The sequence below is a fragment of the Ochotona princeps genome, chromosome 4 (genome assembly GCF_030435755.1).
Source record: "Ochotona princeps isolate mOchPri1 chromosome 4, mOchPri1.hap1, whole genome shotgun sequence".
NCBI lineage: Eukaryota > Metazoa > Chordata > Mammalia > Lagomorpha > Ochotonidae > Ochotona > Ochotona princeps.
In genome coordinates, this window is record NC_080835.1 from 27,263,727 (window position 1) to 27,285,278 (window position 21,552).

At 46.0% G+C, this 21,552-nt stretch overlaps 1 protein-coding gene across 2 annotated transcripts in view; it reads left to right on the forward strand.

Annotated features, from left to right (window-relative positions):
• CCDC73 (coiled-coil domain containing 73) overlaps positions 1-21,552 on the forward strand; it is a 155,704-nt gene that overhangs the window by 47,869 nt on the left and 86,283 nt on the right. For both annotated transcript variants that reach the window (XM_058663213.1, XM_058663212.1), the window contains exon 3: positions 6,219-6,290. In XM_058663213.1, coding sequence (XP_058519196.1) covers positions 6,219-6,290 — 72 coding nt within the window. The remainder of the gene's footprint in view (positions 1-6,218; positions 6,291-21,552) is intronic.

Genomic DNA, 21,552 nt, shown 5'->3' on the forward strand with positions numbered 1-21,552 from the left:
GTGAACTGCATCAACGTGGCATTCTACAGGTTCCACCCAAGACAGGTCTGGGTAGCCCTCAGATCTGATGGCCAGCAAATCAAGAACGCTATGTCAGATGCCATTTTGTACACTGTGGCAATAGCTTTAGGACTACAGGGGACAACAGTGAACTGCGCATGTGCTGAGCTTGCAAGAACTCACTGAGTTCAGTGGATTGCACTGGTCCTACCGAATGTGGCATCGTACGGATCAAAATAGGTCTGTGTGGCACCCAGACCTAATGTTCAACAGGTTCCAGCAAGATCAGTGCCACCAACAACCTAATTATATAGGACACCTGGTGTCTCTCTAATCCTGGGACCTGCTCCAACTGGAATTGGGATAAAGGTTGCAGAGACAACAGTCCAACCTCAGCATGATATCACAGGGGGTGGAGAATGGTGAGCCAAGAGTTGGGGCTACAGAGACCATGGTGGAAGTCTAACATAAGAACCCAGACCTGGAACTTGCTGGAGTGAGTGGCACAATTGGCTGCAAGCAAAGAGTTGTGTACCAACTACAATAAGTAAGATCGAACTGTAGACCTGTGGGTGACAGAGCTTAGAAACCTGCCCCAAGCAGAAGAATCTATTAACTAGAAGTACAATGTCCAAGAGCAAAAGAAGAGACAAAAGCACAATGAATGTTACTGACTTTTCATTTGAGGGTGTACAGTGGCTGTGAAACGGAGACTAACATCCAGATGTGAGGATACAATGTAGTATGCATTTCTACTTCCAGACAAAGATGGACTTACAATGACACTGTTTACTATATCTTGATGATAGGATTCTGGACTCTCTGCCATTGTCCATGCCCACAATGATGGACATATGACTGAGTATGAAGAACTATATGTTAGTAATGATATAAAGGAACTAGGTGGGGAGTATGGTGGAAAGTGGAGCTGGGATAAGGGAAATACCAGGAGCCTATCAAACTGTATCATAAAATGATAGTAATAATTATAAAATGTAAAAAAAAAACACACAGTGTTGTATTCTATTTGCTAATATGTTATTAAGGATGTTTTGCATCAAAAATTGTACGAGATACTTTTCTCAGTTTTTTGGTGTATTGTCTTTAGTATTGGTGTCTTGGTAAACAGACCTTACACTCTTGGTTGCTCCTTTCCTGGAAGTGGCTGTAATGTTATGTCAATACTTTGTTTAGTGTTTGCCAGCTTTCTCCAGTGAAGTGACCTGGGCTTGGAGGTTTCTTTGGGGGGAGATTTTAAATTACAAAATATATTTCTGTAAGAGTTACAGGGCAAGTCAGACTCTCTCTTATCTTGACTAGGTTTTGGTAGCTTGTAATTTTTAAGGAATTGGTGTGCTTCTGCAAGTTGTCAAATTTATGTGTACAAACTTGTTTGTAGTATTCCCTCATTATATTTTAGCCACAGTATTTTTCTGTGTGGTTTCTTTTAGCTTTCTTAGCATATTTTAAATAGTTGATTTAAAGCCTGTAAAATAAGTAGTGTTTGGGCTTCTCTAGGGATGGTTCCTATCAACATTTTCTCCCTCTTCGTATGGATAACCTTTAGTGTTTCCTTGCATGCCTTGTAGTATTTTGTTGAAAACTATGTTGGATATTTGGTTACTCTGGAAATTAATTCTTTCCCCTCCCCAGGGTTGCTGCTTGTTTTCATCATCATCATTTATTTTCTGTCTTTAAAAAAATTTGCATGTGAAGTCTTTGTTGTGTTTGGCCTCTGAAGTTGCTCTTCTGTTAGTTTAGGGATCAGCTAGTGGCTCAATAGAGGTTTCCTTAAACAACTAGCACCAAAAGAGGAAACAAAAAATTGAATAAGTGCTCTCAGTGTCAACCCATAGTCAGGCAGCTTTACGCTCCGCCTGTGCAACCTCCAGCAGCAGCTTCAGATTTCTCTAATGGTGTAGTTTGTTATGGTTTGGACTAATACAAGAGATTTCATTATTTTAAATATAACCAGAGCTCTTTTAATGTTTTTTAATATTTATTTATTTTTATTGGAAAGTCAGATTTACAGAGGGGAGGAGAGACAGACAGATCTTTTGTCCACTGGTTCATTCAAGTGGGCACAATGGCCAAAGCTGAGCTGATCTGAAGCCAGGAGCCAGGAGCTTCCTCAGGTCCCCCATGCCAGTGCAGGGTCCCACAGCTTTGGGCTGTCCTCTACTGCTTTCCCAGGCCATAAGCAGGGAGCTGGAGGGGAAGTGCAGCAGCCGGGACCTGAACTAGTGCCCATATGGAATCGTAGTGATTGCAAGGTAAGGAATTAGCCATTAAGCTACCACTCTAGGCCTTCATTTTTTTTTAAAGATTTATTCATTTTATTACAAAGCCAGATATACAGAGAGGAGGAGAGACAGAGAGGAAGATCTTCCGTCCGATGATTCACTCCCCAAGTGAGCCGCAACGGGTCATTGCGTGCCGATCCGAAGCTGGGAACCTGGAACCTCTTCCGGGTCTCCCACGCAGGTGCAGTGTCCCAATGCATTGGGCTGTCCTCGACTGTTTTCCCAGGCCACAAGCAAGGAGCTGGGTGGGAAGTGGAGCCGCCGGGATTAGAACCGGCGCCCATATGGGATCCCGGGGCTTTCAAGGCGAGGACTTTAGCCACTAGGCCACGCCGCCGGGCCCGCCTTCATTTTTTTTTTAACTTTTATTTTTGATGATGTTTATGTAGGTGAGAAAGGTGCATGCATGTGTGGACCACTGGTTAGGGTGGGAATGGTTGAGGATAAGGGCAAAGTAGATGTGACCATTGTTTCAAATTTTGCTTTTCTTCGTATATCTGGGGTAAGTGGAGAAACTGCAACCAGCATCCTAATCACAAAAGTACCTGGGGTTGATGGATAGCCATCCAGTGTCATCCCAGGGTCCCCAATGTGGAGCATGTTCCTAGGGTACTGATCAAGTGGTTTTGATAGTTATAAAATGCTATTATTGATTTTGTTGCTCCAAGGATGAAGAAATGCAAGGTCCACTTGGTGACATAGTCCACTTTAGAGTGTCCATTTACCAAGATACTTGCTGTCAAAGCTTGGCTGGGAAAGTTGTCCAATTTGTTGTTCTTTCCATCCTCTGCTGTGGTACTAGATGTCCTTTGCAGGCCCCAGTGGACTGTTGTATCCCCCATGTGCGTCTGGGCATGCAGTCCACCGTCTTCAGCAACTGAAGAGGCCCCCTTCTGATACATGTGTTCCATGGTCAGCGCACAGATACTGTGATTTTCCCATGGTTGGAGTTCTGCGACTGGTCATCCATATGAGGGGTCCCCAAAGAAACCTCATCTGAGGTGACCCTAGACCTGACTGCTGTGCGTGCCAGCCAGTATGGGGTCCAGCAGGTACTGTAGCCTGGCTTAGTCTGGGCTGCTCTCAGTCTTGGTTCTTGCGCTAACATGCAGGGACTGCATCATGACAGAGGAGTTTCCTCTTTTGAGTTACCTTCCAATGACAGATCTCGTGCACACTGATGGGTCCTTGGTTCAACCTGACTTGATCCATCTCTGGTCCTGGAAGGTACAGTGGTTTTGCCCAGCCAGCCTACACCTGTTTCTGCTCTTACTGTTGGGTGCTACAGCCCAGACATGCCTGATCCACCCCTAGACCCAGCTCTCACATGATTCTGTGGGTGCTGAGACCTAGCCCAGCCTGTCCTACACTCACCTTAGCTCTTGTGAGCACCAGTGGATGCTGGAGTCTAGCCCAGTCTGGCACCTTGACCAATACGCAGACCCTGTCCATGCCTATGTGAAGGTGTACTGCAGCCATGTCCAGCTCAGTTTGCCACCCCATTCCAGGTCTTGCACTCACTAGGGGGAAACACAACTCAGCAGGGGCATCCCCTCAGCTCCCCAACCATGCTTGCTCTCATGTCGGTGGTTGCTCTGACGCAGCTGGCATAGCCTATCTCCTGTCTTGGCCTTTGCCAACACGTGGTACAGCCTGGCCTGCCCAACTCACTCCATGTCCTGACTCAGCCTAGCCCTGCCCAGCCTGTCCCCATTTCTGGCTTTCATGCACACCAATAGGTGTGATAGCTTAGCTCAGCGTGACCCACACTCCATTCTGGCTCCTGCACATGCCAGTGTGCTACAGTTTAACCTGACCAACACCCAGGGCTGAAATCACATGCTCACCAGCGGGAGCTACAGCCCACCAGGGGAATCCCCCAAGTTCTCCACCAGGCTCACTCCCAGACCCAAATTTCATGTGTGGCAGTGGGTGCTAACCCCTTACCCAACATAGGCTATCCCCTATGTCTTGGCCTTTGTGTGTGCTGGAGAATGTTGAGGCCCAGCCTGCCCCATACCCTATTCTTGGGTACACCCATGGGTGCTGTAGCCTGGACCAGCCTGGCCTAAACCCAGCCTCAGTACCCATGAGTGTCTGGGGGTTCCATGGTCATGCCTAGTTCAGCCTGTTACCATCCCCAGCTCTCGAACAAACCAGTGGTATTGTGGTTCCACAGTGGTGAGCCCACAAATCCCCTGCAGAATCTGCCCCCGGAGCTGGTTCTTTCATGAGGTGGTTAGTGTCATGGCCTAGCCTATTGTTACCCATTTCCTGTTTTGACACTCACTGGTGGGTACTGTGATCCAGTCCTGCCATGTAGGCCCTCAACCCTAGCTTTAGTGTGTGCTGGTGAGTGGTGGTTGGCAGTGGTTGATGCTAATTAGCCCAGCTCAGGTGTCCCACATTGGCAGGTGTCCCACATTGGCAGGTGTCCCACATTGGCTGGTGTCCCACATTGGCAGGTGCATTCGTCTGACCGTGGAAATCTCCCAGAAGTCATTTCTCATCTGTGATATACTCCATTGGTGGTCCTTTGTTGGGCTTTTTTTCCTGCCAGCTGGCCCCCGAGACCACCGAGGGGGTGAGATGATGGCTTTCTTTTACCATATGAACCACCTGGGACAGTCATGGAGCGTATTTGTTTATTGTAAAGCAAGCACAACTTACATAGACTAGGAAAGGGGAAGGCAGAAAGGCATTTACCAACAGTCTACCCACCCAACAATGACACTGTAACCGGCTAGAAGGCATGTCTATCTTGCTGGACCCTCCAGCCAAGTCTCAAGTCGAGTTCCGCATGCAGGCTGGAATCTATGCCTCATTCACTACTTGTGGCTGGCAAATAGGCTGTGGGTAACTCTTGACTTCTTAGAGCTGCTTATTAAGGAAGTCCCAGCACAGCTTGTCCAAGGACAGAAAAGAGAGTGGGATGCAGCCCACTGCTGTCACCTGAATGGCCAGTGGTCAGGCCAGGTTGAGGTCTTGGTTAGGTGAAACCACTGTCAGGGGGTTTCCTTGGGGACAAAGTATGCCATGTGCCTATGACCTCCCACATAGGTTAAACAGGCAGAGATCCAGGGGTGATCTCCCACAGTCCTTCCTCCCTCACATAACCATATCTCTGAGCATTTCACAGTACATGTACCTGGGAGCACATGGGTTCCCCAGCCCAGTCTTCCTGAACTCAGTCTTCTGCACTTGATCTTAGCCAATAGGCTGAGAGGCGATGAGCCCAGTCTTCTGGTGGGGTGGTGTGCTGACCTGGAGTTCTGCCTGCCTACCAGGGACCCTAGGTCATGCACAGGCTTCCAGAACTGGTCCTCTGGCATTCATGCTAGATTGGGACCTTACCCTTTTGCCCACCTGGGCTGTAAGTGCATGTGTGAGACCCCAGACCTAGCCCACTAGCACACCACACCAGCATGGGACCTTCCCTTCCTACCTCTCAACTGCCCTTGGCACCAAAACATAGGCCCACTCAGAGTCTCTGGTGGTGGAGTCTCTGGTGGCTCTGTCTTCACAAGGTGGAAGGAAGCTGCCGCTGGCTCTGTCCAGCTCTTGGGATTCTTTCAGACTTTTCTTGTAAACACCTGGTGATTTTCCTTAAAGAAAACTCTTTTGCAGGATAGGAATCTCCTTCATTCATGGGTTCTCAAGTATCCCTCAGAGTACTCTGGCTTTTACAGGTGTAAGCAAAAGCTAGGCCCCGATTTCTTCCTGTAGTCACCCATCTGTCTAGATTGAGTTACTTGACTGATTTGGGGTCTCAGTTCGCTGAGATTTTATGCATTTGATTTGCATTTTCCCCATTGTATGGATGAGAAGCTACTGTTCCTGTCTCTGGAAAGAATTGCAACTGGCAATTTTGAAGTTCTAATTTTCACAACCTTTTTCTTTTTGTTTCTGACTTAGGAAGCAGAGACTCGGTATGAAGAACAGATTCGCAAAATTATTGTGGAAACACAAGAACTTGAGTGGCAAAAAGTGAGTATTTTTAAACCCTCACTTAAGATTGTATTGTAATTCTTATTGCAGTTAAGTTTTAGATTTTCTAAACATATTTGGAGTGAGAGGTATTTCCAACCAGGTCTTATGAAAATTCCAACTAAAACTGTTCATAATATTTGGTTTTCCAGAAAACTAAGAATAAAACTTTTTTCTTTTTATTATATTATTATAACAGTATAGCTGAAAACAACTATGAAACTATTTACATCTGAGAAACATTTTGTGTTATGAAGGAGTGAGAATATTCTTGAGGGTGTAGAAACTCAGAACTTGTGCCATATTTTCCAAGCACGTTTCATATTATAACCAAATGGGAAAAACTAGTTCAACTCTTTCTCTAAATTTCTCTACATTTTTTTGGTAATTTATTTTATTTTTAATGTTTGTTATATAGATAATGGATTGCAGACCAATGTGGACTTCCCAGTAGGATGGAGAGGGATGGGACATGGGGATGGTGGGTGATGGAAAAGTCCCCACTCTCCTATGACTGTGGTAGGCCTGGGAGATGGAGGAGGAGATATATGTTGCTCCACTCCTTATCAGATCACATCAGCACCAGGGGCCAGAGATAGTCTCTTAATGTCCCAGGGACCTCAATGAAGGAAGAATGTCCTGCAGCTGTTACTTGAGTAGTCTTGATTGTTCTGATATATTGTTGGTTTCATTGTGCCAGAGGTAAGAAACTGCTTCCAAGACCTGCTGGCTGTCCATGCCCATGGCCTCAGGTACTTGGTGAAAAACTTGGCCTGTGGTATTATTCAACCTGATGTTCTTTCCACTCTTTGATGAGGTACTTGAGGTCTTCCGTTGCTTCAGAGAAGTTTTGTTTTGAATGTGCATCCTGACATGTTGCCTATTGTATGGGAGTCAGCAACAGAGGCAGCCCAATACTGCAACAGGGGCTCTGAGACCAGACCAGTAGTCCATGTCATGCTCACTGAGGCTGGTGATTGGATGGAGTGTTCCTGCACGATGAACCTCTCCCCCTACCCTCAACTGGGCTTGTCCCCAGACCTGACTCTAGTGTACACTGATGGGTGCAGTGGCTCGGCCTGGCCCACCCTCTACCTGAGCCCTGTGTGTGCATCAGTGGGTTCCATAGCCTACCTACCAATAATCCTCGTGTGTGCCAAAAGGTGCAGTAACCTGGCCTGCCCCAAACCTCTGCTCTTGTATGTACCAGCATGTGCTACAGCCTTAAGAACTTCAACCAGGCCCTTGCATATGCCTGCAGGTGCTATGGCCTGGTTCAGCCCATCAAAGTAGTCTTAATAGTTAAAAATTTTAAAACTCAATGATAGTCTCTGTTCTTGTCATTTGGCAATATTGAAATAAGTACTTAGGAGTAGCATCAGAATTTTTTTATTGTATAAATTTTATTTTTTATACTTTTTACATATTTGATTAAGGTGCGAAGGGTCAAGGGCTTTAGGAAAGTGGGTGAGACCATTGTTTTAACATTCTCTTTTTTCCTTCCTGTATATGGGGGGAGAGGAGAGATAAGGGGAGAAGCCACGCTTAGCCTCCCAACCATCCCAGGGTCCCCAATTTCCCTTGGGGCATGCTCTGAGGGTCCTGCTGATGTGGTTTTGATAGTTTAACAGTTCTGTATTGCTGCTAATTGTGCCATTCAAATCATGATGAAATCTCTTTAGACTCCACTATCTGACACAGTCCACCTTAGAGACTCTACTTGCCCAGGAATTAACAGCCAGTGCTTGGTTGGGATAGTTGATTGATTTGTTCTGTCCTCTGTTGTGGTAGCAGGTGTCCTCTGCAGGACCAAGTGTACTGCCATATCCTCCATGTGCATCTGGATATGCAGTTCACTGTTCTGTCTACGCCACTGAGGAGGCCCAACTCTGAAACATACATTTTTGGCAACACCCACATCACCATGTATCCCGAGCTGAGTGGAGGGACTAGGGTTGAAAAGAAGACAACATGCACTGGGTCATTCATGTAAGGAGAATGCCGAATGCCATTTATTGAAACTCCAGGCTGCCTTTTATACTCTGCCTAGTTCCTCCCAGTGTTTATCCAATCCTCAAGAGGCTGCCCTACAATCCCCTGGGGACATAACTTGACAAACAGGAAGCAGGAAATTGCGGTTAGGCTGGGGGGGCTAAATGTGTCATGCCAAGATTGTATGCCCTGTTACACCTCTTGAGAAACAAGCTAAGCTGTGGAATTAACCCTTGGGAGACCGGGCCCTGCATGTCCCCCTTTCTGTGTTTTTTAATGGACGCCTGTCTTAGGTTGTCCACCAGTCAGTTGACGCCTTACTCGTCATGGGGAGCCCCGCCTGGGGCACACGGGATCCCTGTCTTACATTGGTTGTCAGCTCTGCCGGATCTTACCTGTCTCTGGCTGCCCATCACGCATCACGCTCAACCAGACTTGAGCACTAGGATTTTCCACAGACAAGGTCATCATGGCTTTGCCAAATGATGACCCGCTCCCCGGCTTGTTGCCTGCATAGGTGGCAGAGAAGAAGAAACAGTACTGCAATCATGGCTACAACCATCATTCCCATGGCCAAGATTTTGCTCCATTCCTTTAACATCCGTGCTGCCAGTTTAATGCCATTTCACAAGGGTAACACATATATGATGGTAAATCGGGGAGCAGCTGGAGATCTGCATTTCCCACCGGCACAATACTGGGAAGTTGCACCACTGCTGCCAGGGTCTCCTCCTCCCAACAGCTTTTATCCTGCAAGAACATCATTAGGACTGGGATCATGCAGAGTTGGAGCCAAGGAGATTTGTCATGTAAGTTTCTTGGGCACCCATCTTGGCGTTCTTCATCCTGAGGAAAAACACAAATGGAGCCTCGCCCCCATATTAGCACTGGATCTGGTCCCTGCCATTTATTTATGGCCAGATCTTTCCATTTTACTTGGCCTTTATTCTCATTAGCAGAGTGCAGCCAATGGTGTTGTGCAGGAGCTACATCATTAGTGACAGTCAAAAAATTTAACACATAGATGGCGGATGCCAGAAGGGAATGGGGTGAGCTGCAGTGCTCAGCCACATCCCCTTTTTTTATTTTTCTAGATAAACTTTAAGGGTGCGATTGGCACGTTCAACAATGGCCTTACCCTGAAGATTATAAGGGATGCCTGTTTTACGAGTTATATTAAAATCTTGGCAGAACTTCTCAAAACCCTGGCTAACATAGGCCGGCCCATTATTGGTCTTAATTTCTTTGGGGTCCCCCAGATAGGCAAAGGAATGTAAGCAATGGGCTTTAACATCTTTTAATTTCTCTCCTGAATGGGCGGAGGTATATATTACATGGGAATAGGTATCAACAGAAACATGTACATATTAAAGTTTTCCAAAGGAAGGGACATGGGTAGCATCCATCTGCCACATATGATTGGGCAGTAACCCTCTGGGATTAACTCCTAGGGATGGGAAAGAACAATATTGAGTGCAGACTTCATAATTGGTGACAATCTGGGTGGCTTGTTCTCTAGCCACCTTAGCATGTAATCTCAGGGAAGTTGCATTGAGATGGAACCTTTTGTGAAGGCGCACTGCCGATTCATAAGGGTCCATGGTCAGGGATATGTGCAACACCTGAGTCAGCGCGACTGCCTGCGCATTACCCTCACTTAGGGGGCCAGGCAAGGAGGTGTGTGCTCTTATATGCCCAACAAATAGGGGATAAGTGCCCTGCCAAATCTGCTGCTGTAATTGTAAAAGAAGCAAATAAACTGAGGAGGTCGGGGCTATATAGACTGCAGTTTCTAAAGGTAAAATGACATGCCACATAGCAGCTGTCTATGTATAAATTCAGGGGCTCATTATGATAAATTTGAGGGACAAAAAGAACAGTGGCTATTTCAGCAGCTTGAGCAGTTTGAGCTGATTTGTGGGAGATGGAAACAGCCCGTCATGTCCAGAAACTATAACAGTCTTGCCTTTAGTTGATCCATCGGTAAAAACCACACGGCCTCCTGATATGGGTTGTTGTCTAATTATTTTGGGAAAACAACCGGATGTCCTTTGAAAAGCTGTACCAAGGGATGGGAAGGAAAATAATTAATTAACTAAGAAGAAATCGTGGCACACAAGACAGACCAATCATCAGTATTATTCTGCAGCCATACCACCTGTTGAGAATCATAGGGAATGGAGATGAAATCGGTATTTTCCAAAAATCTGCAGGCTGATCTTACATGCCTTATACAACAGAGATATAGCAGCAGTGGGATAGGATTGAACGATTTGTCCAGTGGATGCTGGGGCGTGGACCCAATTATATAGGTCCAGTCTGCCAAAACACTGCTGTAGGCGTGTGATTGGAAGGAAAGACCAACAACCAACAACCGTATTGGTGCCTTATAATTCACATAGCTAACATGAGCATTATGAATGGCATGTTGGACTAACTGTAGACATTCCCTGCCTTCTTTGGACAATTGGGTGAGGAAGGATCTGGGATCACCTTTAAGAATATCAAAAAGGGGCTTGAGTAGCCCAGTGGAAATACGCAAAGTTGGTCGGATCCAATTAATATCACACAACAAACTCTGCAGATCATTCAAGGTCTTCACATTACTTAATCTGATGGTCAAATTCTGAGGGGGTGACACCAGTTGGCAAAAGTTGATGGCCTAAATACTGATAAGGAAAATCCATATGAATTTTATCTGGGACAATGATCAACCCGGCTGTGACTAAAGCCTGATAAATGCATTGTGCTGCTGAGGATGGAATGGAACAGGTTTCAGAGGATCAGAAGATCATTCATATAATGGATTAAATAAATATTTGGAAATTGTGATCTAATTCTTTTTAAGGCCTTATCCACATAGATCTCACAAATGGTAAGGCTGTTCATCATTCCCTGAGGGAGAACGACCCAATGGAAACGTTGGGAAGGGGCTTTTAGATTGATCGACGGTAAAGTAAAGGCAAAACGCGGAGCATCTTCCGGGTGCAAGGGAATGGAGAAAAGCAGTCTTTTAAATCTAATACAAGCATATGTCAATCTTTTGGTGTTCCCACAGGAGATGGCAAACCAGGTTGTGTGGTCCCCATAGGAGCCATGATGGCATTTACTGCGTGTAAATCTTGCGAAAGCCTCCAGTTATTATTTTTCTTTTTAATAACAAAAATTGGGGTGTTCCAGGGAGAGGTGGATGGAACAATATGTCCAGCCTCAAGCTGCTTCTTTACCAATTCAATTGCAGCCTCTAATTTTTTGCTTGAAAGGGGCCGTTGTTCAACCCAAACTGGTTCATCTGTTTTCCATGTTATCTTAATGGGTTCCACTAGCTGACGAGGCTGCTGTACAATGGCCCCTGCGAAAAAATGTCCTAACCCTGTTTTATTCCCTGGGCTACGAACTTCAATCTTTTTATCACAGACCAATTGGGGGTCACCTTGAAGATATCTGCCCAAACCTTTTCCAGAAAAGTATCCTTGTCTATTAAGCATATTTGGCACAGGCTGAGAGGTCAATGCAACATTCATGGCACTCAACAAATCTTGTCCCCACAGGTTGATAGGAATATATGGTAAAACATATAGCTGGAAAACTCCTGAATGCCCCTCTTAATCCTTCCACCTTAACAACCTGGCGCTTTTCTGTGGCTGAGAGGTTCCTATGCCTTGGAGAACTGTTGGGGTGGCCTCTAACGGCCAGGAGCTTGGCCACAGTGCCTGGGATATAACTGCTATTGGCCCCGGTATGAAGTAATCCTGTGAATTTTCTCCCTTCTATCTCTAACTGCAAGGTGGGTCAGGTTTGCATGTCAGAGACCCAACACACCAAGGGGCCAGAATCACCAAACCCTCCTGTCTCTCTCTTTTTATTAATGGGGTTGTCAGTTGGAACCTTGAGGATCAAGATCAGCTGGGCAAATCTAGTTCCTTGTGGAATGATTATAGTGCCTTTGGCTGATTCCACCATGACTTCCATTTCTGTGGGGGCATCGTCATCTATCACTCCTGGGAGTACTCTGATTCCATGCATAGTAACACTACTTCTTCCTAGGATTAGGCCCAAGGTATTCTTAGGCAAGGGGCCCCTGACTCCTGTTTTTATCCGTTGGGACCCCAGGAGCAGGGTCAATACCTCTCCAGAGGTGGCACAGAGGTCCAGTCCTGCGCTACCTGGTGTTGCTCTGAGGAGGGTTGAAATGTTGGTGTTCCTTGCCATGGGAGAGGAACTCTGAAAGGAGTCGGCACTCTTCCAGAAGTTGCAGGTGTCTGCTGGGCTCTGTACACCTGAGGTGTGGGGCCCTGGAGTGGGCCCCTGGCCCCGATTCTCGACAAGGGATTGCCCTGGGCATCATATCTGGACCTACAGTCACTGCTCCAATGATAGCCTTTACGGCATCTTGCACAAAGATCCGGGGCCGGCAAGGTTTGCCGGAGTGATCTTCCTTGTCGGGGAATTTTGGGGCACTGTTTTCTAAAATGTCCAGGCTGTCCGCATCCGAAACAGGCTTTAGGACGTGCCCTAGGTGGGGCTGAGGGTGTTGAAGAGCGGCTGCTCTCACTTGCCCGAGGATATGGGTGGAATCAACATGTCTGCAAATTTTAAGATAATCATGTAGGGACTTCTCTCTTTGGGACCGGAGGGCATCCTGGCAATATTTATTAGTGTTCTCAAAGGCTATATGCTTAATTACTGGCATAGCCAGTTCTACATTACCAAAGATCTTGGTAGCAACCTGCATAATACGGTCCACAAATTCTTGAAAAGGTTCTGTAGGGCCTTGCAAGACTTTGGAAAGCTGGTCTTCTGTATTAGCGTTAGGTAAGGCCTTCCAGGCTCCAAGGGCTGCATTTGCTATCTGTGCATTAACTCCTAGATCATAATTAACTTGTTGGATGCCTTCAAAAGGTCTGTGCCAGTAAGCATTTCAAGGCTTCGATCTGCATGTCCCCCAGCTGCGTTCTGCTCAGCAAAAAATCTGCACCTATCTTGAAATTCCTTTCTCCATAGGAGAAAGTCTCCATCATCCATCCATCAAAGTCTCTGCTCCATCAAGAGCGGAGTGGCACATTGCATCCAATCACTAGGAGTAAGATTCAAACTCAAGAAGGATTCTACAAGTGCAAGAGTAAAGGGCGCCTGAGTCCCATAATCTTTAACGGCCTGCTTTACATTTTTGAGATTTTAAATTGCAGGGGCTGATGCTCCTGGTGAGGGGGAGCTCCTTGAACTGGGTCCTTTTTTATGGGGAAGCATCGAACCCCACCCACTGGCTGATGGGTGGGGCCGGCACTCCATGGCCTTGTGGGGTAATTATTGGGCGGAGGACCCGTGACTTCCTCCTCAGGAGGAGTAGTAAGGATCACAAAATTAGGGCATATGGTGGTGGCCACGAACAGGACAATTTGCCAGGGGAACGTTCACCTATTCCTGCGTTCTTTAATTTCCTTTTAATGTCCCTAATATCCCGTTTTAAGGAAACCTTCTCCTCATCTCCTTCGTCCTCACTCTCTTCTGAAGAAGAGGCCTCACTCGGGGTGGCCGAGGCTTTGATGGAACACTGAACCCCCCTCCCCTGGATTTCTTCAAAAGTAGTCTGCACTTCTCTTAATTGTTTCTTAACTTTCACTTTATCAGTAAATAATGAATCACAGACTAAGCACCACAAAGAAAACGTGGGTTGTTTCACTTTATCAGTAAATAATGAATTACGGACTAAGTGCCATAAAGACAAGGTGGCAGTGGAGAAATTATCTGGGTCTTTTTGAAGGCAGGACTGTAAATTGGTCTTAACTTGTTCCCAATCGGGGATACTCAAACTGTGTGAAACAATAAACCAAGGACTGCTAGATCGAATGGCTTTAACAAAATTTCTAATTATCCTAATTTTAACTGGTGTCCCCTGTTGATGTAGAAGTTCTTTAAGCTCGGTGACTAATTTATCCTGGGAGAAGGCTGAACCCATTTTATCGTCCTTTTCACAGGATAAATGAATCGCCAAGACCTAACTATACTTCAAAATAAATCTCCCTCTCCTAACTGTCAGGGAAAGGCTTACAATACATCCCACTTACCTTAATCAGCTGACCAGCCTCCTGGGACAACCCTTCGTCGAATCCTCTCTTTCTTGATCTTGGTGGGACCTCCAGATGTCAGCAATACCCACATCACCATGTATCCCGAGCTGAGTGGAGGGACTAGGGTTGAAAAGAAGACAACATGCACTGGGTCATTCATGTAAGGAGAATGCCGAATGCCATTTATTGAAACTCCAGGCTGCCTTTTATACTCTGCCTAGTTCCTCCCAGTGTTTATCCAATCCTCAAGAGGCTGCCCTACAATCCCCTGGGGACATAACTTGACAAACAGGAAGCAGGAAATTGCGGTTAGGCTGGGGGGGCTAAATGTGTCATGCCAAGATTGTATGCCCTGTTACACCTCTTGAGAAACAAGCTAAGCTGTGGAATTAACCCTTGGGAGACTGGACCCTGCAATACATTCCACAGTCAGACCATGATCCGGTAGTTTCCTCCATGGTTGGAGTTCTCAGTCCAGCACTTAAGTTGGGGGGAATTCCCAAAGAAACTTCATCTGAGGTGATCCCAGACCTGATTATTGTGTGTGCTTGGCAATGCAGGGTCTGGCACAGTCTGTCGCCCAAATTGGCTTTCGTGCACATTGTTAGTTGCAATTGCTGAATCACTTGTCTTCAGCCTCGTCTTTTATGCAAACTAATGAGTATTGCAGGATCAGTTCAGCTGGAGTTGTAGCCTAGTTGGAGCAACCCACAATAACCTCCAACAGGCCTGCTTCCTGCCCTGGTTCCCATGCTTGTCAGGATGTACAGCAGACTGGTCCAGTCTGTCCGACATCTCATTCAGCTCTCATATGTGTCAGTGGGCACTGAAGCCTAATTCAACCCAACCAGCCCCACTATCCAACCCAGACATGTGCTGGCAAGTGCCACTCTATCTAGCCATGCCTGTCCCAGTCCTGGTTCTCATGCTTACCAGTGGGAGTTTCAACCCAAGAGGGAGGTGCCCACTGTTTTCCTACTGGGCCACTCCCATTCCTGGATCATGCACTCTCCAGGTGGTACTGCAGTTTAGCTCGACAGTTTTCCTCCCATGCCAGCATCTGCTAGCTGAAGCTGCAGCAACACCCAATCAACTCTCATTCTCTCTGGTTTATGCATGTACAGTAGGTACAGTCTGCCCAACCTGGCCTGACCTTGATCTCGCTTACATGAGGCGAACAGGTGTTGCAGCCCTGCTCAGCTTGGTCTGCCCCCCCATCCCAGCTCTCATGCTCACCAGGGTAATAGTGGCCTAGCAGGGGAGCTCCCAGCAGTCCTCCTATCGGGTTCACCTGCTGTCCCTTGGGTCTTGTGTGCTGGTTAGGTGCTGTGGCCCAGTCTGGTATATATGGCTCACCTCACCTTGGCATTTGCCATTGGGTGCTGTAGGCCCAGCCTGCCCCCAGTTCCAGCTCAGCTGGTGGGGACCAAAGCCTAGCCAACTCAGCCAGCCCAACCAGCCCCCAGCCCCAGCCCTAGCGTGAACTGGCTGGTATTGCGGCCCAACCCAGTGTGATCCACACACCATTCTAGTTCTAGACAGCAGGTGATATGTGCTGGCCCAGCCTGGCTTGCCCTCAGACCTGCGCCAAATGTATGCTGGTGGGTGCCATAACCTGGCCTGCTCTGGGCTGCTCTCTGTCTTGGTTCTTGTGTTCACCTGCAGGGATTGTGTCCTGATGGAAGAGTTCCCCGAGCTCCTCTGTCAGAACCTCTTCCAATGCCAGATCTTGCGTGAACCAGTGGGTCCATGACCCAGCCCGACTTAATCCACCTCTTGCCCTAGCAGGAACAGTGGCCTTTCCTAACTGGCCCTCACCCACTCACTTTCTTACTGTTGGGTAAGCCTAGTCTGGACACAGCTCACACATGGCTCAGCTGGGGCAGAATCCTAGCCCAGCCCATCTTGATTCTCGTGATTTCCAATGGGTGCTAGAGTCTAGCCCAGTCTTGCACACCCCAGACGCAGTCTACACTTGTGCTGAGGGGGATTGCATTCATATCCAGACCAGACCACAGCCCCAACTTTGAGCCCCACACTGACCAGTGGGACCCACAGCCTAGCCAGGGTGTTCCCTTAGCTCCCCCAACCAGGCCTGTTGCCAGCTACAGATCTTGCATGTACCAGTGGTTGCTCTGACCCAACTTGCCATATCCCCTCCCTTGCTTGGCCTTTGCCTTTGGATGCTGCAACCTGGTCTGGCCCAGCTAGTCCCCAGTCCCAACTCTCACTGGCAGGTGCTGTAACCTGCCCCTGCTCAGTCTGTTCTCATCCCTGACTCATGCAAACCAGTAGGTGTGGCAGCCTAGCCCAACATGACCTGCACTCCATCCTGTTTTCTGCACTTGCCCGTGGGCTAAGATTTGCTCTGCCCTGCCCACCTGGTCCGCCCTCTTCCAAAACCAACTCATACACTTGACAACGGATGGAGCTACTCTTCCCAGCCTGCCCAATACCCAGGCCTGGACCACATGCTCATCAGTGGGAGCTATGACCCACTAGGGGAATTTCCCAGGTTCCCCTGCTTGGGCCACTCCCAGACCCAGATCTTACACATGCCAGAGGGTGCTTGGCCCTTACACAACATGGCCTGCCCCATTCATCCCGGCCTTTATAAGAGCTGGTGCTGCCCGGCCCATCCCACCCTACATCCTGTTTTTTTTGGGGTGTTCTTGCAGATGCTGCAGCCTGGACCTTTCCTGTGTGTTCCCAGCCCCAGCACTGGTGAGCAGTGGTGAGTTCCATGGTCATGCCTAGCTCAACCCATCACTATCCCAACTCTCAAGCTAACCAGCGAGACTTGTATTTCCACAGGGTTGGACCCACATATCTCCCACAGAATGCATGCCTGGACATGGTTCTCTTGCGTTCTGGTTGGTGTCATGGCCCAATTTAATATGATCCATTCCCTAATCCGACACTCATTGTCAGGTATTGAGATTTAGCCGCCAGACAGGCCTCCAGCCATAGCTTGCCATGTGTACTGGTGTGTGGTGGTCAGTCATGTTCCATACTAACAAGCCCAACCTGGGACTTCCATGTGGGCTGGTGCATAGGTCTGAAAGGTCTTCTGGGCTCTCCCTTCCAAACCACCAGGTTCAGTGTCCTTGCTTACCTGCAAGTACAGTGGCTCTGTTGTTGGGTGTCCCTCAGGATTCATTCCTCACCTACATGTACTGTGGCCTTATTCATGGATGTCCCTAGGCAGTAATTCCATATCCCCAGGACCACAGAGCTCACCACTGGGCAGCCAGCAGGTGGAGCCTGGTGTCAGTTGGCAAGCTGTTTGCCCACAAGCCCAGGACCCTCCCCGCTGCCTAGCAGCAGTGGATGGGGAGCTAGGATATCCGGCAGGAAGCCTGGGCTGGCATGGGTATCCCCACCCACAGCCATGTGGCTGGGGTACTGAGACACCCAAGACATCCACAACACTCATGATGCCCCTCAGACTTTCCTGGACTCCAACCCCAAGATGACGGCCGTGGGTGGAGCTATGGTCCTAAGCATGCCCAGAGCTGTCAGAGATCTGTCCCCAGTGTGGTCGCTGTGGTCAGAGGAAATTCTCGGACCTCGGGCTTGGACAAGCCCAGGACCCTACCCGCACCCAGCAGTGTTGAATGGGGAGCTAGGTTCCCCAGCAGGAAGCCTGGGCTGGTATGTGTACCCCAAGCCATAGCCATGTGGCTGGAGGACCCAGACATCCATGATGCTGCTCAGACTAGCATCAGCATTTGAGTGAAAGAGAACAGATCATTAGAATGATTAGAATTTTGAGGCCAGACATATGTATAAAATTGTCCAGAACATTAGCATATCAAGATTTAGATTATATGAGGGATAGATCTGTAACAAGCCTGTGAGAGGAGAGCAATGGTAAATAAAAAGTATAAACTGAAGCTCAAAGCAGATTTCAAATATGAACAGCACAGTTATCAGAACCTTTCATTTAATTAACAAGTTTAAAACTATACATTTAAAATACCAAGAGCATGTTTGGAGTCCTTAACCTGACTGTGGCTTATGTGGAAATAAGTGTGTGAGAGTAGCTAGGAAAATTGTTGAAAAAGAGAAGGATGAAATAGCCCTGTTCAATTCTTAACTGTACCAGGAAGCAGTAATAATCACAATTGCTTGGTAGTATACACGAATAGTTGCTATTCAGTGGAACACAGGTGTCTAGAAATGGGTTCAGATGGCTAAGTGGTAAAAAGGAAGAATACATTATTCAACAAATGATATTAGAGCTGGTTTCCTCTGAGCACAACTAACACTAGATCTCTACCCTAATTAACAAACTTCTAATAAAATAGGAACTTTTATCTGTTACTAGTGTAAAGTAGAAGTTCCTTGTTGCATTTACCAAAATATTACCAATCTGTTAGTAAAGAAACTGTGTTTATTAGAACTCATTGAAGTGAGAACAAACCTTTATAGAGTCTTAGTTGTGTTTCAAAAGGATGAAGTCCAAGTTGGAACTTATAAAAGGTTACAAGATTTAGGCTCAAGTGGTTATTATCATAGAGCATTATTGTGATTGGATATATTTTGTGATGTAGTATTGTTGAATTGATGAATATATCAAAGATAACGAAGACAGTTTGGCAAAAAGTACTTGATAAAGCAGATATTTACCCACATAAACTGTTGTTTCAGATACATATTTTTGTAGTAGTTGCATAAAACAAACAATGACGTAATATTATTGCTTTTATAGTTTTTACTGGGAAGGTTTTTGGAACAAAAAGCCAAGTCGTATTGACACAGGTGTTCTCAGTACTAACAGCTGTGCTTGATCAGTGAAGGTGGTTTTAGTTCTCATTACCATTGGCTTCTTAAGCCTGAGCTGGCAAATGTACCACAACTATTTAGAATGTGAACAACCGAAATCTCTCCTTTATAAAGAGCCATGAAAGTGTATGAGGTTGTTTCTGGTTACAGGTATGTGTACCTATACACAGTTTTTCCTGTCTTCTGTTGGATGATCATTTATTGGATCATCCAAAAGAACTATGCAGCAGTCTATATTTTCTGCTTTATATTTTTTGACTTATTTTAGAGGCAGTAATTGAGAGACCATCCATTTGCTGGTTCGCTCCCTAGATGGCTGCGTGAACCAAAATTGGGCCAGGCTGAAGGCAGGAGACTAGAACCCCATCCCAGTGTACTATGTGAGTGCAGGGGCTCAAGCACTGGGATTGTCTTCCAGTACTTCCCCAGGAGCAGAGAGTTAGAAAGGAAGTGGAGCAGCCTGAACCAAACCCATGCCTGTATGGGATGCCAGTGTTGGCTGAGTTGGCTTAACTTGCTGTACCATAGTGGTAGGCTTGACAACTTTTTAAGACTTCATATTTTAATATAGCACCATGGAAAAAATTGTGCTACATTAGCATATCTATCAGACTTTGTAGATCACCTTTAAACCAGCAGTGAAGAAATAATGAAATTAAGAGAACACAGGCACTCCCCAAATCAGAAACAAAAATTCAGTCATTTACTGAACTCAAACCATCAAAGAGTGGCCAAGAATGCAGAGAGCAGTTTGAAGGATAAAGGCATTGGAAATATCATGACTAGGAATTTACATATTTGCTTGTTTATGTTTCTGTGTTACTAGCCAAGAGGAAGGCAGACATTTAGAAAAATAAAGAACAAAGGCCTGCAAATGAAAGCATTGCAGTCTGTGGCTCTGATGATCTAGATGGAGATTTTTCTTTAGAGTCATATAGTAAATATTTCATGCTTTGTGGGCCATGTGGTCTCTGTCATAGCCATGAAACTCCAGCTGTCCTGTGAAAACTGCTGAGGACAGTACTTATGTGGATAAATGTGACAGTGCTCCAATAAAGCTTTAAAATTTCATTTCATAGGATTTTCAGGTGACTTGAAATATGTTTTAATTTTTAACAACTCAAAAAATGTAAACGTTGTTCTTAGCTCACAGGCCATATAAAAACAGCTACTTTTGATCCCTATGTCAGAGTTTGTTGGCCCTTTGTCTAGATCTTACTCTGTAGGCTTGGGTAAAGGCTTGTCTATATCATCTGTTTTCCTTTTAGAGTCAAAATTCTTGGTGAAGCTGTTTCTGAAGTTTTTAAAGACAGTCTAAAACCTCTTTTTGGAATGACAGGTATTGCAGAAGGAAAACTAGTATTTACTTATTTAAAGGATATATATCTAAGAATCTGAGACTTGGAGGTTAGCAGAGTACCTAATAGAGTTATTACCAGCATCGTTTCAAGATTATGTGTGTGTGTGTGTGTGTGTGTATTTTGTTTTATTTAGTTTTCCTCTCGAGGTTCATTTCCAGAAGACATCTGTTTTAGGACATGCAGAGGAAAGGCAGCTTGTATCTGCTAGTGGCAAAACTATAATATTTGCATGAGTCCAACTTCCTAGGGCAGTGTCTAACAAGTTTATGTGTTGACAGCCACTGAATATAAGAGAGCATGGACTTCATGGTCTTGGAAGTTAGAGATCTTGGGGGCATATGAATATAAGAGATTTGCTGTGCTTAATAGGGCAGTAAAGTGTCTAAGTGAATGACAAAGCTTTGGAAACAGTCATAGTAAAGTGTTGCTGTCATTGGAAGGTCTCAAGTTTGGGAACACAAAATCAAGCCGTTTTTTCCCTAAGAACTACAATGTTCTGGGAAGAAATTGTCTCCGTTCATTCTAGGAAAAGTAAGCAATGTGAAGAACACACACAGATCTTCAGGGGTTATTTGTGGAAAATCCATTTGAAGGTATTTATAGGGATCCTGATCTTGAGTTTACAAGGCTAGCAGTCTCATCAATATGGAGTTGGCTGATTCAACTTCAACATTTCAGTACATTACCTTACCAGTGCCAGTTGAGTATAGTGTTCAGTTCATCTGTGAGTTTAGTTGGTAATTTCAAGTAGTTTTTGCAAAGTTCCATTGAGGTCCTCTGGTGCCACCAAGTGTCTGTCCTGAAAGTATGCTGAAAGAGATTTTCTTTGTGTGATTTATAAAGTTTTCTGTTTTGGACTTGGTAGTCAGTTTTGGTTATTCCAAAAATTTGGCTTTTTAGGTATCATAGAAGCCTGCATAATGTGTCACAAAAGTTAGCTAGCACATTTCCTTTAGCTTTATTGTTACTTTTAAATGTGGTATTATGATAACCACCCTCATGGGAATCATTGGAGCCTTAAGATTCTTGACAATTAGAAATTGGGTCTTC